This window comes from Achroia grisella, unplaced genomic scaffold (genome assembly GCF_030625045.1).
Source record: "Achroia grisella isolate CSIRO2021 unplaced genomic scaffold, CSIRO_AGI_Agris_v1 utg524, whole genome shotgun sequence".
Lineage (NCBI taxonomy): Eukaryota > Metazoa > Arthropoda > Insecta > Lepidoptera > Pyralidae > Achroia > Achroia grisella.
Window position 1 is genome coordinate 65302 of NW_026712915.1, and position 17061 is coordinate 82362.

At 32.4% G+C, this 17061-nt stretch overlaps 2 protein-coding genes across 6 annotated transcripts in view; one reads left to right on the forward strand and one right to left on the reverse strand.

Moving 5' to 3' along the window:
- Positions 1–6662: 6662 nt before the first annotated feature.
- On the reverse strand, positions 6663–13486 carry LOC131847379 (transmembrane protein 161B). Its single transcript, XM_059196944.1, has 8 exons — positions 13391–13486; positions 12946–13308; positions 11932–12011; positions 11381–11596; positions 9581–9721; positions 8774–8948; positions 7407–7634; positions 6663–6997 (listed from the first exon to the last, which is right to left on the reverse strand). The coding sequence occupies exons 1-8, from the start codon at positions 13391–13393 to the stop codon at positions 6878–6880; spliced, it is 1326 nt and encodes a 441-aa protein (XP_059052927.1). The 5' UTR covers positions 13394–13486; the 3' UTR covers positions 6663–6877.
- A 1059-nt stretch (positions 13487–14545) lies between these two features.
- Positions 14546–17061, forward strand: part of LOC131847393 (V-type proton ATPase 116 kDa subunit a 1) — a 48382-nt gene continuing 45866 nt past the window's right edge. For all 5 annotated transcript variants that reach the window (XM_059196970.1, XM_059196971.1, XM_059196967.1 and 2 more), the window contains exon 1: positions 14546–14913. In XM_059196970.1, coding sequence (XP_059052953.1) covers positions 14797–14913 — 117 coding nt within the window. In that variant the 5' untranslated portion in view covers positions 14546–14796. The remainder of the gene's footprint in view (positions 14914–17061) is intronic.

Below are 17061 nucleotides of genomic sequence, written 5' to 3' on the forward strand. Positions count from 1 at the left end.
GCGCTGCACAATATTGTTTGTACACTATGTATACAAATTAAAACTGCATTTCCATAACAAGTCTTGCAAAAATCAGTATCACCAGTATCACCTAAAGAAAAAACGAACTGCAGCTTGATAATATTGTAAGAAGTTGTATAGAACGGAACTTAATATGACACATTTTCGGAAATTTTATTTTTATTTAAATATGTAATTTCACACTGTAGTTTTGTTCCATTCCCATACAGAAATATTTAATAATAAAAATAATGACTGGCGGACAAATACTTTAATACCTCTATGTAATATAAACGTCGCAAATTAAACTCAATTCTCGTGCAATAAATTCGTGTTATTATAATTGTTTTTAAGTGTGAAAAGCTGTTAATTTGAAATTACAAACAGACACTGCAATATTTATAATAATTCATTTATTTCTACAGATTTGTCTCACATTGCAAAGAAAATATACAGACAGCTAAATAATACAGCTGGAAACACAAAAAGGTAGCATCGCGTAGTACAATCTGGAATATTCCTAACGACAACCAATAACGCTCCTTCCACCCGACGCCTGTCGTTCTGATTGGTTGTAGGTACAGACATGTGCATTCAGCATTGTATGCGGTCAATATTCGGATGCATTGATCGACGCTTCATAGATAAATAGTGCAACGTATTTTTTTTAATGTCGTAATACAACTCGACTATTATTTTTAATTAGCTGCTCCCGCAACTTCGTCCGCGTGGAATTTAACTTTATTTTTCTAAAATAAAAGTATCCTAAGTTATTGCTTATTACACCAGCTACCTGCCAAAAAATGTCGTCAGACAGACTAAAATTGTAAAAAATGTTATTTTAGTGTATGGACAGTATTTATATTCATATGTATGTAGTAAAAAACGGTTATTTCAATATTACAAACAGACACTCCAATATTATTTATATGCATAGATTATTTTCTGTCATAACTTAAATTATCTACCGTGTATTCGATATCGACATTAAATAATTTGAAACAAAAAACACAAGCTTTGATCAGCAACACGTAAAAGTTATGTTTTTTTTTATAATCGGTGATTATGAAATATTGAACCCGTCAACGCCAATGGTCATACTAACATGACGGGACACCGGTGGAGGATGACGGGTTGAGTACGAAGTCCGGTCACTTATCCCATTGTGGTGAGTTTACTAGGAATTCATCACGACTGTTTCTAGGGAGTCTGTCTCTACGAAATAGCAATAATAACAATGACCCGAACAATTTTTTGTTTTGTTATTAAAACTTTAATGCATTACAACGATTAATAGAATTCGTATGGGACATGAGCAGTTTCCGGCCCATTTGTATTTGCAATAAAATTGAGATCTTCAAATTGTGAATACTGTAGAAATGGCGGATCTACAACATATTATAATGGAATGTCCAGCATTTGGTTTGCAGAGACTTATTTTGATAGATGGCTTAATAAGTTTATATAATAAAAAAGAAGTACCCCGCCTCTTGCAATCTATCCTACAAAATACAGAAAGTTATCCATTTTTATACGACTTCATACACAATACTATAAGAACGCTATAGATGTAATTAATAGTTGATTTGTATTTGTAGAATGTAATTGTTTGGCTGAAAGGAGATTTCCAGGGCCGTAAAAGACTTAATAAAAAAAAAACTTTAATGCACAGATACATAAATAAAGGTGCACATGACGGACTTAACACCTAGAGGCATTTTCTCCCAGTCAACCATAGGGCAAACAGAGATTCATGTGGGCGGTACATTATGATTAACATATAATACATAACTTAATAATATATATCTATGTAGCATTAAGACTCAACTCAATTTGTTTAATCACTTTATTTATAATTTTTACTTTAACCATTTATATTGTACATCATTCTACTAATTATATCCCATGAGCCGTGAGCGCCAATAATGCCTGACATGACATTCTTTTGACAGATCAACGTCAAACACTGACCTTAGAATGGCTGTATGGGCTCCTTTTGTCTTTCCCTAAAAAGGGAAAAACAGAACCAAAAAAAAAAAACTGACTTTAGTGATGTGCCAACCTTACAATATAATACATACATACCAATACATATACATACAATATATATACAAATCAACAATGAAAGTCAGGTTCCTGAAGGAGGAGAGTTAGAGGAAAATTAAATAGTATTGAAATTTGGGATAAAAAGAATTACTCTATTTCAAAGGTGTTTACGTAATTTTGATTTAAATGAGAATATGAAAGTCATGAGTAACTCATTCCAATGTTTGATGGCTTGTAATGTGAAGGATTTTGATACGGAGCTTGTACGATGAGCAGGAACGTGGAGAAGTAAATTCCTAGACGGACGAAGGTTGCGATGGGAGATGCGACAGTAATGTAGGAGGAGGAGCGACAATTATGCCACGACACAGCCATCTATGTAGTTCAGTCTAAACTACTGGACAACTGATATTACTACCACAGATAATATAATATGTATGTTACTACTTAGATACATTTTTTGTAAATACATAATATAGAATAGAATAGAAAATCATTTATTCAAATAAACTTACATTGAAGCACTTTTGAATAGTCACAACATTTTTTTTTATACATAGAAAACATACCGATACAGTACTCAGGAATATAAATGTTTGCACTGTGCGAGGATCGAACCCGGAACTATCGGATGTAAAGCGGTGTATTACACCGCTATATCACAGGCGCCGTTGAACACTTTATTAGCAATATAATCATATTCCTCATTACTAACAATCCCTTTCCCCCAAAACGTACTAACACCACCAATATAAATTTTTTTTGTCTGTACATTTGTCCCCGCTAATATATAATAGAATAGATATAGCGCATAGAATAGAATAGAATAGAAAATCGTTTATTCAAATAAACTTACATTGAAGAACTTTTGAATAGTCATTAGATTTTTTTTAATCTACCGCTCATTCGGAAAGCAATCTCAAGAAGAACGAGCAACACACTTGCGTGTTGCTCTTTTAAATAATTTTATTCTTACTTTATACAATTTAAGTTTAAGTGTGTGAATACAAACTACCGATAAAAATGGCTTAGCCGATTTAAAGTAATGAAGATGTTTACATAGAAATTCAGTTGTTTCTAAAATTACCGCTTTTAAACAAACAAACAAACTCTTCAGCTTTATATACCTATTTGTATAGATTTATAAACATGGTGTGAGTTTTTGTTATAACTTAGTTATTATATAGATTATTTTTTATGATGATACTAAAAATTAATAAGATCAATAAATGTAGGTATTTTGTTATGACGTAAAATTATTTCCGCTAGTACATTATAACAGAGAATATACATCTTTACTAAAAGTAGATAACGTAGATAATAAAATATTCAATGACTATACACAAAAAAATAATATTTATCTATATATAATAATGTAATAATAATAATCATCTCAGGACAATTCACACAGCGGCATCTCGACCCAAGTTAAGCTAGCTAAAGCTTATATTATGGGTACTATATAATAACTGATATACATAGATCTATTTTTTTCGTAAATACATACATATAAATAGTAAACACTCAGACTGATACAAACAATCATACTCATGAATACAATACTCTATAGATCGACTTTCACAATCAAAAGACAGAATATTATTATACAATTATGACCTGGCTACGAAACTCAATACAATCCTCATTCTATTTTCTTCCACTGGTGTCACGCTGAACACGACTATATAAGACAGTACCAATTAATTTTAGTCCTTTATTGCCTTTATCCCATTATTTGTGGTCGGCTCAGGATGTCATTCTCTACCACTGATCTCTATCAGCATATCTGAGCATACTCTCCTTTTATACACACAATCCATCTATTTAGTTATTATAAATAAAAAAAAATACTTCGAAATATATATGTATCAACTTTTAATAGTAGGTGTGAAAAAAAACACGCATAATATAAAATTTTCAATACGTTTTTATTGTAAACAATCCATATATAGAACACAACAGTTCAAATCCAGAAGCTTAAACAACCAACTTGAAAATCATAGTGCGTACACAGGCATTTATACTGCAATCGTCAAATTATATAAAACTAGGTTTGTTACCGGTGTTGCTTACACACCAGGTCAAATATTGAGTGGAGCGCGTTTATAATTAAAAACTCGAGCGTGACCGATCGGATATTTATTTTGAGTGGTAATCTAACGTTTACCACTCAACCTTCTATGAAACGTACCTTCGTTACGTAAACGGACCTTCTATGAAATTTTGGTTACAAAAATATCTGATCTCTAAGATAGCTCCGCGCGTCGCGCTCCATTTAATAAACAATATTATCTTCTATTACAATATGAGTAAATAATACAACAGAGAAATGAGATAAAATGTTGATATTATAATATTTTCATGCACTTAGTGATTCTTTTCTATAATATTAAATTAGTTCATTCAATTTTGTGTTCAATGTCGTCTCACATTTGGTCTAAAGCTCCTTAATACATAACAACTCCTTAAATATACAACTATATATAATTGTATATTACTAATATTCACATTACAATATTAAAAGTGTTTATATCAAAGACCGCGTATAGGCATTGTCTGTGCCTATTAAAAAAAAAACTACAATTCAATGTTTGTTAATTATTAATACAAACTGTGGTTTCCTGTTTCGATATAATAATAAAAAATTGGACTTAATAGAAAAACTAGTTGTAATTAATTTGTCTGTCTTTAAAATTTACAACTACTTTATATTTTTTTTAATTTATTATATAACTTTAATATATATATTGTGGGATTTTGTTTCTGATATTTCCAAATTATTGAGACTTTTTGCCATTAAATTCTAAATCTTCGGGAACATTATTTTAGGACTATTTTAACATATCATAAAAAGTACGTAAAATTATTTAATTACGTTTGAATTTCGAGAGGTATTACAAATATTGCTCCTCCCACGAGGCTTTCTTTCATAAATCTTAACCATAATAAAAATATATAAGGGAGATTCAAAAACATATTCCAATATATCATTTTTAAGCCATAAACCGTTTCTGAATGGATAAGGGGTGGGAAGTGAAATATGAAACTTTACAATTATGGGATACTCTATCCGATCGATCCCCACGTCCAATTCAAACGGGGATCAAAATTACGATGGCCTGAGGCAAGGTTTGAACACCTAGCTGTGCCCTCAGACTAAAGTCGTATCCGTCAGGCTGGAGTTGGCCTTCAGCCATTTCATAAGTCCTTCCGCGGGTTTGGAGTGACATCTACACTCGCTCCCTTTCGCTCGGTGGAGCTGTAAAAGCCAGCTGCGGCCAACACTATTGGAGTACAACGGAAAAAAGAGAAATATGTTGTATTATCGGTTTGCTGTGTGCATACAGTTACTCTTTGTGGTATAAGATATGTCAGTGACATTGAAGAGCACATGTTAATGTTTATGATTTTTATGAGTTTATCTATGACATCCAATGTTATTCATCTCAAGACAGAGTAATAATTGTAATCAGTTGACAGTTATACAAAAACGCATACCAAAAACACAATTTAATTTTGAGGTTAGTCGTCCTCAAAAAGAGTTCACTCACACTAATAGTGATATTGCTAGACTTACACAAAATAACACTTAATACCATATAAATAGAATAAATAATTACAAAACAATCACTACAGGGACAAGTCTTTAGAATTTTCTGCAACAACTCCAAACGCTTATAGAGTTTTTCTATTTAGCGTTCACTAAAAAAAATACTAGAAAATCATTCTTAATAAAATCTAGAATATAACATAATTATGTGCGCTTCATTTCAAAACTAGGTTTCACCTAAATTTGATTACAAAAACTAAGAAATTAATAAGAATACTCTTGAGAAATAATTTTGTAACAATTTGCAACCTAAATATCATCTTTCACAATATAAAATTTATTGAAATTACTTTATTATATTCATTTTCTATTAGTTCGTATAAAAATGGCACAAACATTGAAATAAATCCAATTAATATCGTGTTACGGCCTCAATAATCGCAAAGGGGCGAAAAGTTACATATGCGAAAATTGCTAAAGCAGGTATCAAAATGTACCTACTTGTACAAAATTCAGATGTTAATTACTGTACAATGAAGATAGACTTCTCACCGAATAGCTGCCTTTACGTGCTCTTTCACGTGCGAATCAACTTTAACGTAAGAAAGAAGGAGAATGCGATTATCTATAGGTACATCTATACATATAAATAAAATGGGAGTGTCTGTTTGTAATATTGAAATAACCGTTTTTTACTACATGCATATGAATATAAATACGGTACATACACCAAAATATCATTTTTTACAATTTTTGTCTGTCTGTCTGTCGGTCTGTTTGTTGCGGGTAATCTCTGAAATGGCTGGACCGATTTTGACGGGACTTTTTTTGGCAGGTAGCTGATGTAGTAAGGAGTAACTTAGGCTACTTCTATTTTAGAAAATAAAGTTAAATTCCACGCGGGCGAACAGCTAGTTATAAATGTAGACAAAGAGAACGAGAATGACCGCGACGGTGGCACCGTGAACGCATTCAATCGTGCGTGCTTTAGCGCCATTTTGTAATTAATTACTACAAAAAGGCGCAAAAGCACCTTAGCGCTAAAGCAGTCACGTAACGTGTGATGCAGATGAAGTAACGCGGGTCAGCTAGTACGAAATAAAATTTCAAAACAAAGTGAAATGGTATGGAACATACACTATCACTCGCGAAAGAGAGAACACAAAATATAGTAAAATGTAATCACTCACGTCCGTGTAAAGGCAGATAATGTCTTTGCAATTAATAAAGCCGTAGTATAAAATACTATTTGATTATTTAGTACATAACTATGTTTTAGCATCACGAGATTCTGAAGTATGTCTGATATCCGAGCCCCAGTGACGTGGTGATGAACCAGGCGAAGCAGCACCACCACGTCGCGAATCCGAACGTTCCCCGATGCACTTCTTGCGTGAACACCTAGAATAGAATAGAATTGAAAATTCTCTATTATATTTAAGCACTTTTGAATATTCTAAACAGGACATGTGATGTTTTAAATATTTACAAACAAAAAAAAATCCCAATGCAATCAATAATTATTCAATTAAACTTAAATTTAAGCATGTTTTATTCTAAACAAGACTTGAGATTTTGTTATTCTTTGCAAATAAAAAAACATCCCAATTTAATCAGCAATTCTAAGCGGGAAAGTACGCATAAGCTAATATTAATAATAACCCTGGACGATTCACACAGCGCCATCTAGTTCCAAGTCAAGCAGAGCTCATGTTATGAATATCAGACAACTGATATAAATACTTAGATTTTTTCTTGTAAATACAGATATAGTATACATAGAAATTATCCAGACAAATATATTTTATACCATTTTCAAATTCTCCCAAGCGAGTTGATACTGGTCCACACCATCTGTGTCTCCGTCCTTGGCAGTCACCTGGTCTTCCATTGTGCATATCTCCTCGCGTTCATAGAACAGCGCCGTCCAGGAGTAGCCTCCGAGGGTTTTGTATATGAGCGCCATGTACAAACACATTACGATGGGGCATATGTACTGCAGTGCTACCACGCACAAGTAGTAGAACACTGATGCTATCTGGAAGTTATATATTATATTTATGATACAAAATTAATAATTTAAACATGTGGCGAATTAACTATTATCACACGGCAACACCGTTGCCTAGTTACGAGTGAACAATAAAATAACTGGCCAGTCATTCGAGACCGAATCGCTTACTTGTGTATATATTCATTGTAAATATTTCGTTATTATAAATATGTACATAGCCACAACCTGGTCTCACCCCTCGGATTGATCCCCCGTCCAATTCAAACGGGGATCGAAATTACGACGGCCTGAGCCGAGGTTCGAACCCCTAGTGGTGCCCTCAGACTAAAGTCGTATCCGTCAGGCAGGAGTTGACCTCCAGCCGCTCCATAAGTCCTTCTGGGGTTTACTACAATACAAGTGCGGCCAACACACACAATCTACTACAATACTATCTACATAAATAATAGCGGCTCCAAAGTACCCGCTAACTTACCTTACTTTGTTAGTTGTAGTTTAGAACTTAACTTAATATGCTATCGTCGTCGTTGATCTCATATTGTAGATAAACATATATATTTTTAAACCGTTTTGTCTCATTCATTAGTTTTAAATTATATTATTGTATGGGCAACACTTCTATTGTGTAAAAAGTTTTTGTTTGAGACAAATAAAAATTATTATTATATATTATAACGACTAAAGGGCTGAATAATAATATCTCACACACCGCCATCTATTTCAAACCTAAGTTTTTATTTATTTTAATCTCAAGATTGTAGAATTTAAGTTAGTTTTAGAAACCCGCCCGAAAAGGCTGTCAACCCAGTTACTCGGGGGTTGTTATCCCTGGAGTGGATGCCGGGGCAAAAGGACTCGCCCCGAGGCCACAACCTTCACCCCCTAGGGGGTACAAAAGACCAGTGTCAAGTCCTGTTTTATATAAAAACTTTGAACCCAATTTTCTCGAAAAATATATATGGTTGCAGGGAAAGTTGTAGAACAAAAGTTAGTTGTTACCGCTTAATATACAATTTCCAACTAACCCTTATATAATCCGCAGCTACATTTGCATTTTCTTTAATATTAACTCTTTAATTTTTTCAACTAAATGGCTAATTTCTGATAACTTATTCAATTTCACGAAAATTCACTTTATTCATTGAAATATATGTATTTCTGACCTTTTTCTGCAAATCAATGTTCGTGATTCGGCCGGCCTCTTTCTTCTGCAGGTCGAGTCTCCGCTGCGCCATGTCGAGGTAGGCCTGCAGCTGCCGCGGCATCAGACCAAGTCGGAGCACCACTGTACACACCAGTAACACTAGTCGCAGGGTGTCGAATGCATCTGATGTCATACTGAAAAATATATTTAATATTAGCTATTATTCGTCCGCGTGAATATAACTCTTATCTTTATTCAAATAAATAAAAAATCTAAAACAATAGTAGCCTAAGTTACTTATTACAAGATTAGCTATCTGCGAGTGAATGTTCCGTTAAAATTAGTCCAGCCGTTTCAGAGATGGCTTTGCGATGTGATATCATTTGTGCATTTTCTACCGTATATCACAGAGTGTGTGTTCTTAGAAAGTGTTCATATGAATACCAGCAAAAAAAAAAATACCAGAAACTAAAATACCATCCTTATCATCTGGATAAATGGCGGTCCTCCATAATGCTTATTTTCTAGAAACTTTTGGACTATATTGTGTGTAAGCAGAGCTTGTGTTATGGTTACTAGACAACTGATATAAATACATAGATTTTTTTCATTAATATATACATATTATACATAGAAAACACCCAGACTGATACAAACAATTATACTCATAAATACAAATGTCTGCACCGTGCGAGGAATCGAACCCGCGACCATCAGGAGTAAAACGGTGTGCTAAATCGCTAGACCACCAAGCCCGTCATATATAGATAGCTAACAACTTAAAGCTGATTGGAAATAAATAAAATTAACAGTTAAGTATACATACAGCGGTTTTTCCATCCCGCTGAACACTCGGACAGTAAGATAATGCCTGGTGATAGGACGGACCCACAGTAAAACCAACATGAACGGCATCGCAAAGTTAGCATTCAGCAATAATGCTTTCACTTTGCTATCACCATAGTATCTGTAACATAATTAATATTCACTACTAATTGACCCGCGCGACTTCGTCCGCATCATACTTTACATTAATCACTATATTTCGTCCAATTTACATTTTATATCCTCCACTTTATTTTTCTAAAATGGTGTTACTCCTCATTACCCATCCTAAAAAAAGTCCTGTCATAATTACATTTCCGTTAGACAGACAGACAAAAATTGTATATAAAATGTTATGTTGGTGTATGTACAGTATTTATATTCATCATTCGGTTATTTCAATATTACAAACAGACGCTATATATTTATATATAAATAATTAATTCAACGCATTCTTTTTATACATATATATATAACTTTGTATTTTTGATATCTATTCTTTATATGTCCCTTTTGACTTGTTACTTCTTCTCTGTGAACCCTTTTGGGAAATACACACATTTATTACAATTATTAAAGATTTTTATTAATAAGTGAAAATGTATTAGCTATATTGTTTCATCAAATGATCCGTTCAGTACAGTAATAATTCATCCATACACACAGAACTTTTTAATATCAAGTCTTTTTGGATGCAGGACCACTGGAAACAAGTTAAAGGTATCAAATCAGAATATCTTTATTCATATTACACTCTAACACTGCGCTTTCCAGCTAAGAAGAACTGAGAAGTAAACCAGTTCTTATACTTTAAAATCAGCTTGTACATTATTACAAAAATATGGATTCATTTTTAATTCAAATTAGTAAGAATGTAGTGATCACCAGCATATGCTATTGCATTTAGTCAAAAGTAAATGAGAGGAACTTCTATTCATATTTCGAACACAGCATTCTATAGATTCACAGTGTACATTATTACAAAAATATGGATTCATTTTTGTCCATCGTATACGATGCCATTTAGTCAAAAGTAAATGAGAGGACATTCCGTGATCCGCGTGTAGGAAAAGCGAAGGGCATTGTTATTAATGTGGATGGATGACCCCATCGCTAGCAATGGCCATGTCAAGTTGACTCCACGCGGTTCCCCCTAGAAACCGACTTGATAAATTCATGGTGAATTCGTCATGATGGACTAACGGACCTGACCACGTTTTCATCTTATCATCGTCCACTCGTGCCCCACTAGATTATACCGTTTGAGTGCGCCGTTTCATTATCAACCATTAAATAATATTTTAATTATATATATAGTAACCATTAATTATTTTTATTATATAATAATATACAAGTACTTCTAGAACATCTTTAGACATTATATGCACATATACTGTTTTAAAATTGACGCGTTCATTATTCATATGTATAATTAGTAAAAATCATGGATTTTAATCGTGATTCGTGGATTTTACCACATTTTTTTTATTGAGTTATTTCGGCAGAGAAACACTGCACTGCCATGATCACGGGTAAACTGAAGAGCAGTGGGTAGATGGTAAATAAAATCTTTTACGGGCAGACATATGCATCTACTTAATTTCATTCATTTCATTCACACGCCTTCGTTTGTTGCTACTATTGAAACTCGTTCGATATTCATCTCGGCAAACTAACCCATAACGTATCTTCACATACATTTGATATACTTTCTGATCGTGTTCTTCGTTTTTGTTTAATTACATATGGTAATATTGTGATGTTTTATTAATTATAGTATTATATGTTCATAATGACTTACACTGATGATAACCCTTGATTCTCCAAGAACTTGGACGCGTTTTCATAAAAGCTGTCGTATGCGGGGTCCACTCCCACCTCCAAGTTACTGTCATCCACAATTAACACCATCATAGCTATCAGTAGGAATATACAGAATGCCACGATACACGTTGATCTCTCGCCAATTGATTCCTCACTTGTGAAATACTGTTTTGTAAGTGATAATAGAATTTTTCTGTGTTTGAGTTATGGTCATCAAAATTTTTTATAAACAATTGCATACATTTTAATTATTTTTCTGGACAATTCAGACAGTGTTAACTATTCCCAAGGTTAGCAGAGCTTGTGTAATGGGTACAAAATAAAAAATAAGTAATATAGAGAAAACCAGATGAATAAAAAAATCATACTCATGATTGCACTGTGTGAGGAATCGTACCCACAACCATTGGAAGTAAATTGGCGTGCCACATCTCTAGACCACTGAGACTGTCAAAATGCAATATTTATTATAACATAGCTATAATATTTCCTGGTCATGGGTAGAGATGCATGTAAATAAAAGGATACAATGAAAACAGTACCACCAAGAAACACCATACCATACTCAAATTGAATTCATCTTTCAATGGAAATATTGATGTGTACACCTGTAAATATAAAGTATGTTTATTAGTCAAAGAATCCATAATATATAATATGTTTATATTTAATTAACTGCTTGCCACAGCTTTGGATGGGTGTACATGTATTACATATTAAACTTCATCACTCTATCTATTGCTAAAAACTGTATTAAAATCCTTTGCATAATTTAAAATATATATGCAAAGAAACAGTAGATGAGAACTTTATTTTATAATATGTATAGTAGAAAAGAAAAAAAAAATTATAAATTATAAATAAAGATACCTTTTACTAAACATAATTAAGAGAAAAGAAACATAAAGAAGAGATTGTTTGGAACAGCTTTTGCCCGTGGCTTCATTCGCGTTAATTTATTACCACCCCTTAGGGGTGGAATTTATCAAAATCCTTTTTTAGAGGATGCCTATGTCATAGTAGCTTTATGCATGCAAAGTCTCAGCCCGATCGGTTTAAAATTGACAAAGTTTCATATAAACTTTCATCCCCTTTTGGGGTAGAATTAATCAAAATCCTTTCTTAGCTGATGCCTACGTTATAACATCTACCTGCTTGCCAATTTTCAGCCCAATCCATCCAGTGGTTTGGGCTGTGTATTGATAGATCACTATGTCAGTCACCTTTGAGTTATATATATTTAGATGTTTATACAAGCAGGCATATGTCTGAGTGTGTGTCGCATGTAACATTATATTAAATCTGTCACCTATAGACCGGTAGTCTAAGACCTCATCACACTTATAGACTCTATCAGTAATTATTTTCAAGTGACTAATTGTTTATTAGGTCAAACAATTCAATTATTGAAAGAAACTGAAAAAGCATGTAAGTTAAAATAGGTTTATAGGGAATTTAAGCTTTTATGTATATAAAGAATATATGTGTCTAAACAATTAATATTAAGCAATGTTTAAGACATGCTATAACAACTAAACTCACCTCTGACATAATGTATACTATACTAGTGTACAGAGAAAAATCTACAATCCACAGGTACTCTGTATAAAACCTTAAATGCACTACATCTAGTGGAGTCACCGGCGCCGTTTCCAGTTGTATATCAAGACTACGGGGCACGTGAAACGTTTCTGGCTTCCCATTGGAATCATGCTTACCCCCTTTCTTACCCTTTGGCTTGTCTTTTGGTACCCCTGCCAAAGTTTTCAATTCACTATTGTCTGGATACAAATATCTATATAAACCTTGTGAACATAACAGCCACCTGGCAAACGAGTAGTTTCCTAATTTTTGAATCACTGACACCATTATCAGAGTAATAACAAGTTGAGCACCAAGTAGGGCCTGTAAAGTAACAATTATGTAAAATTATAACATATATTAAATTCTAAATAAAATAAGGATCGCATAAAGTACAGATATATACCATTTTGATTCGTTTTTCATTCAGAGTAAATGCTATTCATGGTCTAATAATAAATTATTTTTATTTTAAGCTTCAATTTCTAACCTCAATTCATAACTAACTCCCACACTAATTGGAGGTAATTTAATTGAAATGTCACAGATAAATAAAGAGATAGCTATATTTGTTCTTTATAAGTGTAAAAGAGAGAAACTATAAGAAAAATTACTCTTGTGTAATATTTAATTTGGTTGGGTAATACATGGTCTATTGTAGCATTTACAAATACTGTGTATATCATATTCTTCATTTAGAAGCAAAATTACTCATTGTAAATGAACAAATTATTCCTTCAAATAGATGTAATCAACTGCAATGTACGACGGAAGATTTTAAGAAAGATGCACAGTGATTATAAAAATGTACACTTATTTTTATTTATAGTCATTTTGGTGGGTTACTTCGTAAATGTTAATTTAATATAATCAATAGTGAAAAAGGGACAGAAACTTAGTGAGAAAGAGGTGGATGATTCAAGAGTAACCAACAAAATAATATACCCGTCTTTTGAGCAATTAGCATACAAATTATTGTTTAGGAAACTTCTGTAAATAAAGATAATAAGTATAAAATCACATAAACAAATTACATTATACTAATAGTAGGGAAAATATAACCGAATTAAGAATTTAGTCAGATGTTCATTCCAATATGTACAATTACATTCAGATTAAGCATGAGATTTAAATCTAGGTTTTTAACTTTCAACACAGTCACAAGAAATGTGCTGTCCATAGTTAGAATTACTCCAACGTTGATTGTTTCTTTGACGAACATACTTATTTACATACTATTAATAGTGGATAAATGTTTACGTAGATACTTCTAGACACTAAAAGGAAAATATCAAAACTGTTGTATGTACCTTATTATTTTTTAAAATGGTTACAATTCTTTTTAGATAATTTATCATTGATAATATATCTACTTAAAAATATAGTGACAGTAAAGTTAATATTCGTTGACAAAGTTTAATTTACAAACTATACATTTGCCTTTTTCATGTCTTCTGACATCATTTTGCTTACAATGGGACTTTAAATTTCGGGAGTGTGATCCCTATATTGACTTTTGATAAGGAGATTTCATTCAGTCACTCTTTAATCATTCAGTTGCCAGTTGCGCAGTTCCACATTTGCCACTTCAGTTATGTACGGTTTCGTCAATCAGTTCACTCGTTGACAGTTCACTTTTATCCTTACGGCATGTATTTTATCAGATGGAAGAATCTTTGTTATTGATTGATTTTTCCATTTAATTCGGTTTCGTCGCCGCCGAAGTCTGTCCGCAGACTAATGCGACGAAACCTTTCGTTTTCGTTCGTAAAAAGTTTATTGTTCTGAGTGTATCGTTAAAAAACCTGCAAAATGGGGTCGTTATTCAGAAGTGAAGAAATGACATTATGCCAACTTTTCTTGCAAAGTGAAGCAGCGTATGCATGCGTGTCTGAACTGGGAGAGTTGGGGCTTGTTCAGTTCCGGGACGTGAGTACAGAGCTTTCTCTATGAATCATCAGTATTGAACATACAATATAATACACAGATATTTTATAGAAAAACTTTGACCCCGTTCATGGAGATTGTATTCCACATCATAGTTTTAAGTCACTGTCTGTACATAATATCATAATATTATAACTTTGTCAGTCTGTCTCTGTACACATGCTCTGTCTATAGTCTGTACAGAGATTCCTTTTTGCTTATTATATGCTAAGTTCTTGACATCGTCAAGTCACGAAAGACAATCAATATTAATATGTATCTCAATAGGAATTACTCAGTTATTTATAGAATTAAAAACTATAAGCGACCTCCATATAAAAAGGAATACTCTAAAAAACTGTAGATGAGAACCATCTCAATGATGCTGAGTTAAAAAAAACATAAAACGGCATCATAATCAGTCCCCTTTTTTTTGGGGATAATAATGAAGTGGTGTACCCGCCTGCGCTAACGGTTTATGGTGGCGAGGTACCAGTGGAGGATGATAAGATGAACATAAGGTCAGGTCAGTTAGCCCATCGTGACAAATTCACTAGGAATCTGTCCCTTAATGTAGGAGCAATAATCCCACAGATAAACACACATACTCACAGGCATGTAAAACTTAACACACCTCTTTTTGCATTAAGGGTTAAAATAAAAATTATATTCTATATTATTATCTGTGTAAATAACCTTTCTAATTTTATATCATTATTTTGGCAAAAAGAGATTCTAAGATTTTTGTTAACATACTCTATTAAATATACATTTATTTAATTAATAACTTCATTATTCACAATCAAATTTATTCTTATTCAATTGTACATATACCTACCACAGAATAAAAGAATAGAATTTCAGTATAATTTAATTTATTTTTCATTAATGACTTCATAGTTATGATGTACATATTCCATAGAATACAGAAAACAGTTGTACATACACTTTTCATTAATAACTTCACAAAGTTATCTATACATCTATACATATAAATAAAATTGGAGTGTCTGTTTGTAATGTTTAAGTAAAAATGTTGTACTACATGCATATGAATATAAATATGGTACATACACCAAAATAATATTTTTGCAATTTTTTATCTGTCTGTCTGTTTGTTCCGGCTAATCTCTGAAATGGCGATTGTGACAGGACTTTTATTGGCAGGTAGCTGATATAATAAGGAGTAACTTAGGCTATTTTTATATTAGAAAAAATATTTTATTTTAGGAAAATATAGTTAAATTCCATGTGGACGAAGTCGCAGGTACAGCTAGTTCTGTATATATTCCATAGAATACAAAAACAAGCAAATCATTATTCATTATTTAATCTATTCTATATAATACAAAAACATGTGAGTGGATTCATAATGTAATCTGAATATGATTTCAACTTCCTCTATAAATAAAATGACCCATCAATATGTATTAGCATACATAATGATAGCTCATTTCATTTAAGCATTGTCAATTTACAATTGTAGTGATTGAATTGTGTATATAATGAGATTGTCTAGTATTTATTACATCTTGTGTGTTTGTTATGTAAATTAAAAAGAATGACTCTGAGAACTTGACCGCCTCAGTGGTTTAGCAGTTTAGCACACTGCTTTTCTTATGATGGTCACGGGTTTGATGCCTTGCATGGTACAAGCATTTATTCATGATTGTTTGTATCGATCTGGGTGTTTTCTATATATATTATGCATGTATTTACAAAAATATATATATATCCAAGTATTTATATCAGTTGTCTAGTACCTATAACATAAGCTCTGTATAGTTGGTGCTGTGTTAATTGTAAAAAAAAACTTATCTTTGACTTCTTTACTTCACTTACTTATCTTTCACGGAAAGACTTTGTGTATTAATTGATGTTAAATAAAACTTATATATCTATAAATAGAATAGGAATGTAACTGATCCCTGTCTGTATATGAAAGATATATGAGGAAAACTATTGTTGGGGAACTTTATTAACATATTATGACTGTAATACAAATGTTACATATGTACTAAGTCACAGGCTCAGTTAGAATATGCTATATGTAGTTGATTATACAAATATTAAATAAGAAATGACTAAACAAATTGTTCATTCCTTATTGAGACTTCAGTACATTTGAAAAACTGTTGAGAATATAAAGAT

Coding starts and splice junctions, on each gene's coding strand:
- LOC131847379 (XM_059196944.1), bottom strand. Junction 11,597..11,931: donor TTGGTGGTACTGTTTTCATT/GTATCCTTTTAT, acceptor ACTCAAACACAG/AAAAATTCTATTATCACTTA. Junction 9,722..11,380: donor AATCAAGGGTTATCATCAGT/GTAAGTCATTAT, acceptor ATTATGTTACAG/ATACTATGGTGATAGCAAAG.